This window comes from Salmo salar, chromosome 14 (assembly GCF_965601325.2).
Source record: "Salmo salar chromosome 14, fSalSal1, whole genome shotgun sequence".
Taxonomy (NCBI): Eukaryota; Metazoa; Chordata; class Actinopteri; order Salmoniformes; family Salmonidae; genus Salmo; species Salmo salar.
The window spans coordinates 98,909,126-98,920,724 of record NC_138304.1 but is presented as its reverse complement, the minus strand read 5'-3'; the positions used below and the strand labels follow the sequence as shown (position 1 = coordinate 98,920,724).

Sequence of the window (11,599 nt, the reverse complement as noted above, 5' to 3'; positions counted from 1 at the left end):
GAGTTTTTCAGGATTTTTTTGTTGTTATTCTGTCTCTCACTGTTCAAATAAACCTACCATTAAAATGATAGACTGATCATTTCTTTATCAGTGGGCAAACGTACAAAATCAGCAGGGGATCAAATACTTTGTCCCCTCACTGTAAATCTACATCTCCAAAGCCAGGGATCATCAACTAGATTCAGTCGCGGATGGTCAGGGGGCCGGAACATAATTGCACATTTGTAGACTGCAAATTGACCACAAGAAGCCCAAAAACATTTTACAAATTATTAATTTAAATAGCATTGGAGCTGTTTTGCTGGTGTTTTTACAGTCTTTTAATGTCCAACAATAAAAAAATAAAACTTGGGGGAGGGAAAATGAAATCTCCAGTTTGGGAAACCCTGTCCTAAACCATGTTAAGCTGCTAACAGGAGCTCCTGCTGATGCTAACTGGAGTGTGTGAGTGGAGAGAGAGGGAGATGAAGAGGGAGAGAGGAAGACAGAGCAAGGGTCAAATATGACATTTGAAATGTCTTTATTCTTTTGGAACTTGTGTATAATGTTGTGTGTATAATGTTTACTGTTCATTTACATTTTTTATTATCTACTTCACTTGCTTTGGCAATGTTAACTTATGTTTCCCATGCCAATAAAGCCCTTCAATTGAAATTGAATAGAGAGTGTGAAGAACCAGAGAAAGAGAGAGAGAGAAAGAGAGAGAATCGCTGAAGAACAACATGCACCACACACCACACAGTGGTCAGTTACCATTTTATTATTAGTGTTATACTGATCTGAGTTCAGCATTTCCAAAGGAATAGTTTGATAAGCATGATGCAAAAAAACATCCCAGAACAGGAGTCTCCAACTGTGCTCCTGGAGAGCTACCCATCCTGAGCAGGATTCTGCTCCAGCCCTGCTCTAAAACACCTGGTCCTGCTAAACAGCTGCTCCTCCTCAACACCTTGATTGGTTAAATTGGGTGTGTTAGAATAGAGCAGGGTTGGAGAAAAAAAAAATCTCCAGGAGGAGGGTTGACCACCCCAGCTTCTAGAACCTTCCCCTGGCTCCAGAGTCTTTAGCGTTCTCTGGCTCCAGAGTCTTTAGCGTTCTCTGGCTCCAGAGTCTTTAGCGTTCTCTGGCTCCAGAGTCTTTAGCGTTCTCTGGCTCCAGAGTCTTTAGCGTTCTCTGGTTCCAGAGTCTTTAGCGTTCTCTGGCTCCAGAGTCTTTAGCGTTCTCTGGTTCCAGAGTCTTTAGCATTCTCTGGCTCCAGAGTCTTTAGCGTTCTCTGGCTCCAGAGTATTTAGCGTTCTCTGGTTCCAGAGTCTTTAGCGTTCTCTGGTTCCAGAGTATTTAGCGTTCTCTGGTTCCAGAGTCTTTAGCGTTCTCTTCAGTCTAAAATGCCCATGACATTCTTTTTGATCCTTATCTTTTGTTAAAGAAAAATATGAAAATAGAGTTGACGGAACATTTAGGCACACTATTGACACGTACTGCACACAGATATGCACACGGTTCATTATCATAGATTCATAATGTACTAGGAGATCCCGGCTTTTCACAGCAACACTTCATTCAAATGTACATGATGCTTGCTGTGTTGTCTCATATTGTGTTCCTCCGTTAGATTCTGTGCCCCGTTCATTTAATGATTAATACAACACAGGACCGTGTTGACATGGGATAAACCCTGTGGACATCGATAGCCGAGCCATCCTGAATGGGAGAGAGTGGAGGCTTTAAAGATGAAGTCCTGTGGGGTTCCCCTTGTCACCTCTCCTGTTCGCTGACAAATATCCACTTCCTTTTAAAAGTCACACAGCACAGATTTCATGTCCTCACACTGCCAATCACGGTCTAGAGCTGTTCAGTGCCAGCCAATCACAGCAGACGAGGGACAGTTCCATCCAATGGCAGCAGTGGAAATGGAGCTCTGTTCGGCGAATGAAAGAACTCCGGTACTAAGCGTTATTTAGCAGTGATTCTACAGAAACATGGCTTTCCTGCGATTTGATTGGACAGATGACCCAAAGTCTCTCCTGTCATTGGTTCATACAACAGTGAATCATTTCTGTTCACTCTCCAATCAACAGGTTCATATGCATAATAAGCCCTCCCACCATATCTCTAGACCAATGACCCATAGCTTCCTATCCAGAGGCTTTAGCTCCACTGGCTAGATCACTCGTTGACACATCGGCATGGAAACCACATTCATCAGGAGTAAAAAATAATAATAAAAAAAGACGTATAAAACGAGTCTGCAATTAAATGTAGATTTTTTTTTTTACAACGGAATGTAGGGTTAGAATTTCTTTGGGAAGGGGGGAGAATTCTTTCACCTTTCCTACAATTCTTCCAAAACAGTATAGTTTTCAATTTTTATACAATTATTCAAAAACTCATGCATCAAATAAAAATATTGCACAAAATGAAATTTTCTCTGAATGAAAGTGTGATAAAGCAGGGTTATCAGTGTGTTTTCGCTTTGTTACTTAGTGGTATGGGCCCACACTGGCACAGTGTCTGACTGGGGAGGGCTGCATCTTACTGCCATGCACACACACACACACGCACACACAAACGCACACGCGCACACACACACGCCCAGCGAGTACATTCTACTCGACAGACAGTTGCTTCTACAGACAGCAACATTCACAGTCTGGCCTGTCATTTCATTCTGTCTCATTCCAAAATGTAGTGGATTACTATTAGACTGTGTCAGTCCATTAGAACGGGCCATTTCACATTTACCCAGGCCTCACCGGCAGGGGAGACGCTCATTCTGCTTTCCACATGATTAACATGAAGCACAGTAGAGCTGTCCATCATCCCCCTCAACAAACAACAGTTAGAGCTGTGGTTGTCATGGCTACAGACGGGTGCATTAAAAAGGGGGAGTGGACTTAGATCAAACTCAGCCTCCTCGTGTCCTAGAGGATTATGACAGGATGATGATGTCACATTGACAAACAAAAAGTAAAGAACAAAAGTCAACAAAACGTGACAAACGCCTTGCAGAACAGGATGTGGTTGACACTTCCCTTCCCGCTTCCTGTCTCACTACCCATGGCATCACGCTTCCTGTCTCACTACCCATGGCATCACGCTTCCTGTCTCACTACCCATGGCATCACGCTTCCTGTCTCACTACCCATGGCATCCTCTATGCCATATTCCCCCCTCCACTAGCAATCTATTTCTATACCGGTACATGTATTTCTGTATACGTGGCCTGGTATCAGGAAGTGAAATCACCTGCTGGGCATATCAGAGCAGCTCTGCCAGTCTGACACATCTACAATAAAACAGCATAAAACAAAAAATAAAACAAATAAAACCCAAATGAGTTTGTTGGTGCTACAGGAGTGTGTTTGTGAGGCACGTAGGGGGAAGTGGAGAGCAGGGCAGAGTTAACAACTAGGACGGTCCCAACAATCCCTTCGAGAGACCACACACACACACACGTTAACCTCTTCTCAACAGCTCATCACCCTCCCCACAACTCTCCTCCCTCTTCTCTCACGCCGTGTGTCACCTGGTACCCTGCCCACTTCCAGTCTCCTGTCACCTCTTCAGGAAGGTGCTCTTGACTTTCTGTGTGTATCTGGCTGTGCGCGGCGAGCGGGAGTGCAGTTTAACAAACAGCTCAGGGAACTTGTAATGAGGGAACATGGTCTCCAGGAATCCTTCTAGAAGCACGTAGACCAGCCGACGATTCATTGGTCCGTGTTGGAACATGTCAAACACACGCAGGATTCCCTTACGAGTCGTATCCGCCCCGATGATGTGCTTCAACTCATCTGGAAGAGGTGAACAAATGGCTGATTAATAGTGAACAAGTTTGTTCAGTCTGTGTGTGTTTACTCTGTGTGTGTGTGTGTGTGTTACCTGGCATGATTCCCAATAGGTTGGTCTTGGCCGCCACCCTCGTCCTCATGCGGATGTTCTTGTCCCTGCGTGGTGGAGACTCGGCCAGGATACCGTTGGGCCAGTACGAATCCCTGCACAGTTGCGGGACCACAGAGTTACTGATGGGCTTTCTAACCAATCACACGCAACGATCTGATGGGGTGTGTGTGTGTGTGTGTGTGTGTGTGTGTGTGTGTGTGTGTGTGTGTGTTACCGGAACTTCTTGACGTAGTCAGCCACCTGTTCTGGAGCTGTCATGAAGTCCACATGATCCACGATCTTCCTGCAGAGACCAGAGGCAGACAATAGTCAGATCTCCGTTTGTGGCGCTGATGAATGAGTGTGTGTGTGGTGTGTGTGTGTGTGTGGTACCTGTTGATAGTGTCTCCGTTTGTGGCGCTGATGAATGAGTGAGTGAGTGAGTGAGTGAGTGAGTGAGTGAGTGAGTGAGTGAGTGAGTGAGTGAGTGAGTGAGTGAGTGAGTGAGTGAGTGAGTGAGTGAGTGAGTGTGTGTGGTGTGGTACCTATTGATAGTGTCTCCGTATGTGGCTCTGATGAATGAGTGTGTGTGTGTGTGTGTGTGTGTGTGTGTGTGTGTGTGTGTGTGTGTGTGTGTGTGTGTGTGTGTGTGTGTGTGTGGTACCTGTTGATAGTGTCTCCGTATGTGGCTCTGATGAATGAGTGTGTGTGGTGTGGTACCTGTTGATAGTGTCTCCGTATGTGGCTCTGATGAATGTGTGTGTGTGTGTGTGTGTGTGTGTGTGTGTGTGTGTGTGTGTGTGTGTGGTACCTGTTGATAGTGTCTCCGTATGTGGCTCTGATGAATGAGTGTGTGTGTGTGTGTGTGGTACCTGTTGATAGTGTCTCCGTATGTGGCTCTGATGAGTTGCTGCAGAAGGTTCTTGATGTTCCTGCGGAGCCACTGGTTCCTCTCCTTCAGGTCAAACACCTCATCCATCAGCAGCAGCATCACACGCAGAGGGATGTTATCATCCACCTGGAACACACACACACACACACACACACACACACACACACACACACACACACACACACACACACACGATGCCAAAGCGACCGTCACACCACTATAATCCTTTCACTTATGAAGATGTTTCAGAGCAGAGGCCCCATAAGCTGGTGGGTCCCTGTGTGTGTGGGGGTGTTGTACTCACGTTGTCGTCCAGCTGGGCCGAGACTCGGCAGTGCTCTGGGTCAAAGTCAGACTTGGGGAGCAGTGGAGGTACCTGGACACCAGACATTACAGAGTTCAATTATGGTCAGAGTAGTGTTAGAGCATGGGTAAATTACAGTCAGAGTAGTGTTAGAGCATGGGTAAATTACAGTCAGAGTAGTGTTAGAGCATGGGTAAATTACAGTCAGAGTAGTGTTAGAGCATGGGTAAATTACAGTCAGAGTAGTGTTAGAGTATGGGTAAATTATGGTCAGAGTAGTGTTAGAGCATGGGTAAATTATGGTCAGAGTATTGTCAGTATGGTTGAAGTTGGGGCTGTTGCAGAAAGGAGCCCCCCATCAACAGGGCTGTAGTGGAGTGGGTTGAGAGCTTCAAGTTCCTGTGTCCACATCACTAAGGAATTAACGGTGACCATATTACCGCAACACTGGCGGTCACGAGTCATGATCGCAGTCAAACACTTCATGAGAGCCCATGAGCTCATGTTGCGCAACATTTCTATAGGCTATGCTATTGCGTGAGAAGACAGTGATGGCCTCTATTAAAAAGAGGAGGATCCCATCAGCTTTCTATAGGCTAGGCCTACTATATTTATTTCTCAACTTTCCTAATATTAAGCACATTGCTTCTCTTTACAGCAGGAGTATAGCCTACCTGACTGGCATGAAAATGAACCACGGGAAAAGCTTCCTCCACTCGCTGTTTAAATGCATAGATGACATGTATTTTTTCACGCTGCCCCTGTTTCGAGACAGGTGCATGATAATGGTCCATTCTAAATTATAACAAAATGTCACACATATATATGATTTAGTAAAGACAAGATCCAATCAAGAATAATGTGATGGGTGACAATATTAGTCCATCACTGGCGAGTGGCGCGTTGCACATCTGTAGCGAATTACGCATTATCTATCACTAGGGAATGACGCATTATCTACCACAAGGGAAAGATGCATTATCTACCACTAGTGAATGATGTATTAATCACCAGCAAATGATGCATCATCACTAGTGAATGATGCCCAGCTTAAGACAAGAAACAATGCTTTTTTTTCTCTAGACTTTTTCAGATCATAGCGCCACAGCTCATGTAGCCTAGTCTATAGTCCTATATGTTTTAATAAGGTTAGTATCACCCCTCATGTAGTCTAGTCTATAGTCCTATATGTTTTAATAAGGTTAGTATCACCCCTCATGTAGCCTAGTCTATAGGCCTATATGTTTTAATAAGGTTAGTATCACCCCTCATGTAGCCTAGTCTATAGGCCTATATGTTTTAATAAGGTTAGTATCACCCCTCATGTAGCCTAGTCTATAGTCCTATATGTTTTAATAAGGTTAGTATCACCCCTCATGTAGCCTAGTCTATAGTCCTATATGTTTTAATAAGGTTAGTATCACCCCTCATGTAGCCTAGCCTATATGTTTTAATAAGGTTAGTATCACCCCTCATGTAGCCTAGTCTATAGTCCTATATGTTTTAATAAGGTTAGTATCACCCCTCATGTAGCCTAGTCTATAGTCCTCCTATATGTTTTAATAAGGTTAGTATCACCCCTCATGTAGCCTAGCCCATAGTCCTATATGTTTTAATAAGGTTAGTATCACCCCTCATGTAGGCTAGTCTATAGTCCTATATGTTTTAATAATGTTAGTATCACCCCTCATGTAGCCTAGCCCATAGTCCTATATGTTTTAATAATGTTAGTATCACCCCTCATGTAGGCTAGTCTATAGTCCTATATGTTTTAATAAGGTTAGTATCACCCCTCATGTAGCCTAGTCTATAGTCCTATATGTTTTAATAAGTTTAGTATCACCCCTCATGTAGTCTAGTCTATAGTCCTCCTATATGTTTTAATAAGGTTAGTATCACCCCTCATGTAGCCTAGTCTATAGTCCTATATGTTTTAATAAGGTTAGTATCACCCCTCATGTAGCCTAGTCCATAGTCCTATATGTTTTAATAAGGTTAGTATCACCCCTCATGTAGCCTAGTCTATAGGCCTATATGTTTTAATAAGGTTAGTATCACCCCTCATGTAGCCTAGTCTATAGTCCTAAATGTTTTAATAAGGTTAGCATCACCCCTCATGTAGCCTAGTCTATAGTCCTCCTATATGTTTTAATAAGGTTAGTATCACCCCTCATGTAGCCTAGTCTATAGTCCTATATGTTTTAATAAGGTTAGTATCACCCCTCATGTAGCCTAGTCTATAGTCCTCCTATATGTTTTAATAAGGTTAGTATCACCCCTCATGTAGCCTAGTCTATAGTCCTCCTATATGTTTTAATAAGGTTAGTATCACCCCTCATGTAGCCTAGTCTATAGTCCTCCTATATGTTTTAATAAGGTTAGTATCACCCCTCATGTAGCCTAGTCTATAGTCCTCCTATATGTTTTAATAAGGTTAGTATCACCCCTCATGTAGCCTAGCCCATAGTCCTAAATGTTTTAATAAGGTTAGTATCACCCCTCATGTAGCCTAGTCTATAGTCCTATATGTTTTAATAAGGTTAGCATCACCCCTCATGTAGCCTAGTCTATAGTCCTCCTATATGTTTTAATAAGGTTAGTATCACCCCTCATGTAGCCTAGTCTATAGTCCTATATGTTTTAATAAGGTTAGTATCACCCCTCATGTAGCCTAGTCTATAGTCCTCCTATATGTTTTAATAAGGTTAGCATCACCCCTCATGTAGCCTAGTCCATAGTCCTATATGTTTTAATAAGGTTAGTATCACCCCTCATGTAGCCTAGTCTATAGGCCTATATGTTTTAATAAGGTTAGTATCACCCCTCATGTAGCCTAGTCTATAGTCCTATATGTTTTAATAAGGTTAGTATCACCCCTCATGTAGCCTAGTTTATAGTCCTATATGTTTTAATAAGGTTAGTATCACCCCTCATGTAGCCTAGTCTATAGGCCTATATGTTTTAATAAGGTTAGTATCACCCCTCATGTAGCCTAGTCTATAGTCCTATATGTTTTAATAAGGTTAGTATCACCCCTCATGTAGTCTAGTCTATAGTCCTATATGTTTTAATAAGGTTAGTATCACCCCTCATGTAGCTTAGTCTATAGGCCTATATGTTTTAATAAGGTTAGTATCACCCCTCATGTAGCCTAGTCTATAGGCCTATATGTTTTAATAAGGTTAGCATCACCCCTCATGTAGCCTAGTCTATAGTCCTATATGTTTTAATAAGGTTAGTATCACCCGTCATGTAGCCTAGTCTATAGGCCTATATGTTTTAATAAGGTTAGCATCACCCCTCATGTAGCCTAGTCTATAGGCCTATATGTTTTAATAAGGTTAGTATCACCCCTCATGTAGCCTAGTCTATAGTCCTCCTATATGTTTTAATAAGGTTAGTATCACCCCTCATGTAGCCTAGTCTATAGTCCTCCTATATGTTTTAATAAGGTTTGTATCACCCCTCATGTAGCCTAGTCTATAGTCCTATATGTTTTAATAAGGTTTTGTATTATTTTGGGATCTATCGCATCCCACAACTGTTTGGAATATTTATTTCTCACACAGAAGAACAAGTTGACAAATAGAACCGTCAACTTTTGTACTATAGGGCTGCTGAGTGGCGCAGCGGTCTAAGGCACTGCATCTCAGGGCTAGAGGCGTCACTACAGACACAGCCTGGATTTGAACCAGGGTATCACAACCGGCCGTAGGGCGACGTACAATTGGCCCAGCGTCGTCTGGGTTTGGCCGGTGTAGGCCGTCATTGTAAATAAGAATTTGTTATTAACTGACTTGCCTAGTTACATAAAGGTTCAATAAAAACAAAGCAGAGAACATGCCTTCATGCTACATTTTTCAAATCATCATTAATTGCATCATGCAGCCTTAGAATGTATAAAACGACTAAACAAAGCCCAACATTTGTATCACAACTAAAGTAACATTAATAACTATAAATGAAGCATACAGGAGTACTTGTTTCTTTGTTAACCGCTCAACACAGAATAGCAGCATGTGCGCACTTCCTTGGAAATCATTTGGAGAAAATTTGCTTTATTTTATTCAGGATTTGTTCAATTGTATTTTTCATCCTATATTTTATATTATTCTAATGCCACGGCCCAAAGCCATATGACATAGTCAGATCAGGACCTAACATAAGGACAACTCAGAGTATCCTATTCTGCTCTTCTGAAATATACATTTTCTTCATAGCATGTTTCTTTAGACCTGTCTAAAATAAATAATGGATTTATTGTGAAGGTGTAGACTATATTACATGGATTTATTGTGAAGGTGTAGACTATATTACATGGATTTATTGTGAAGGTGTAGACTATATTACATGGATTTATTGTGAAGGTGTAGACTATATTACATGGATTTATTGTGAAGGTGTAGACTATATTACATGGATTTATTGTGAAGGTGTAGGTAGACTATACTACATGGATTTATTGTGAAGGTGTAGGTAGACTATACTACATGGATTTATTGTGAAGGTGTAGGTAGACTATACTACATGGATTTATTGTGAAGGTGTAGGTAGACTATACTACATGGATTTATTGTGAAGGTGTAGGTAGACTATATTACATGGATTTATTGTGAAGGTGTAGGTAGACTATATTACATGGATTTATTGTGAAAGTGTGGACTATATTACATGGATTTATTGTGAAGGTGTAGGCTATATTACATGGATTTATTGTGAAGGTATAGGTAGACTATATTACATGGATTTATTGTGAAGGTGTAGACTATATTACATGGATTTATTGTGAAGGTGTAGGTAGACTATATTACATGGATTTATTGTGAAGGTATAGGTAGACTATATTACATGGATTTATTGTGAAGGTGTAGGTTGACTATATTACATGGATTTATTGTGAAGGTGTAGGCTATATTACATGTATTTATTGTGAAGGTGTAGACTATATTACATGGATTTATTGTGAAGGTGTGGACTATATTACATGGATTTATTGTGAAGGTGTAGACTATATTACATGGATTTATTGTGAAGGTGTAGGTTGACTATATTACATGGATTTATTGTGAAGGTGTGGACTATATTACATGGATTTATTGTGAAGGTGTGGACTATATTACATGGATTTATTGTGAAGGTGTGGACTATATTACATGGATTTATTGTGAAGGTATAGACTATATTACATGGATTTATTGTGAAGGTGTAGGCTATATTACATGTATTTATTGTGAAGGTGTAGACTATATTACATGGATTTATTGTGAAGGTGTGGACTATATTACATGGATTTATTGTGAAGGTGTAGACTATATTACATGGATTTATTGTGAAGGTGTAGGTAGACTATACTACATGGATTTATTGTGAAGGTGTAGGTAGACTATACTACATGGATTTATTGTGAAGGTGTAGGTAGACTATACTACATGGATTTATTGTGAAGGTGTAGGTAGACTATACTACATGGATTTATTGTGAAGGTGTAGGTAGACTATATTACATGGATTTATTGTGAAGGTGTGGACTATATTACATGGATTTATTGTGAAAGTGTGGACTATATTACATGGATTTATTGTGAAGGTGTAGGCTATATTACATGGATTTATTGTGAAGGTATAGGTAGACTATATTACATGGATTTATTGTGAAGGTGTAGACTATATTACATGGATTTATTGTGAAGGTGTAGGTAGACTATATTACATGGATTTATTGTGAAGGTATAGGTAGACTATATTACATGGATTTATTGTGAAGGTGTAGGTTGACTATATTACATGGATTTATTGTGAAGGTGTGGACTATATTACATGGATTTATTGTGAAGGTGTGGACTATATTACATGGATTTATTGTGAAGGTATAGACTATATTACATGGATTTATTGTGAAGGTGTAGGCTATATTACATGTATTTATTGTGAAGGTGTAGACTATATTACATGGATTTATTGTGAAGGTGTGGACTATATTACATGGATTTATTGTGAAGGTGTAGGTAGACTATATTACATGGATTTATTGTGAAGGTGTAGGTAGACTATATTACATGGATTTATTGTGAAGATGTAGGTAGACTATATTACATGGATTTATTGTGAAGGTGTGGACTATATTACATGGATTTATTGTGAAGGTGTAGACTATATTACATGGATTTATTGTGAAGGTGTAGACAGACTATATTACATGGATTTATTGTGAAGGTGTAGACTATATTACATGGATTTATTAGACCTTTTTGAAGTGTAGATGTTCCGAAGGTCTGCGTCGGTGGCTTGTAGGCTACACGTGGAAGCCAGGAGATGCTAAATGTGTTTATGTTAATTAACGGTCAATTACCGTGAGACCGACAGTTATTTGCTTGACAATCACTGACATAATGTAATGACCGCCACAGCCCTAGCTGGAGAGTCAGAGAGTAGTCAGACTGTGTTGACCACCACAGCCCTAGCTGGAGAGTCAGAGAGTATAGTCAGACTGTGTTGATGGCCACAGCCCTAGCTGGAGAGTCAGAG

At 40.8% G+C, this 11,599-nt stretch overlaps 1 protein-coding gene across 5 annotated transcripts in view; it reads right to left on the bottom strand.

The window, feature by feature from the left end:
- Positions 1-744: 744 nt before the first annotated feature.
- The window catches only part of LOC106570616 (sorting nexin-13), a 71,422-nt gene continuing 60,567 nt past the window's right edge, over positions 745-11,599 (bottom strand). For all 5 annotated transcript variants that reach the window (XM_045694954.2, XM_045694955.2, XM_082961300.1 and 2 more), the window contains 5 exons: positions 5,076-5,147; positions 4,752-4,897; positions 4,115-4,183; positions 3,880-3,992; positions 745-3,791 (listed from right to left, as the gene is read on the bottom strand). In XM_045694954.2, coding sequence (XP_045550910.1) covers positions 3,556-3,791; positions 3,880-3,992; positions 4,115-4,183; positions 4,752-4,897; positions 5,076-5,147 — 636 coding nt within the window. In that variant the 3' untranslated portion in view covers positions 745-3,555. The remainder of the gene's footprint in view (positions 3,792-3,879; positions 3,993-4,114; positions 4,184-4,751; positions 4,898-5,075; positions 5,148-11,599) is intronic.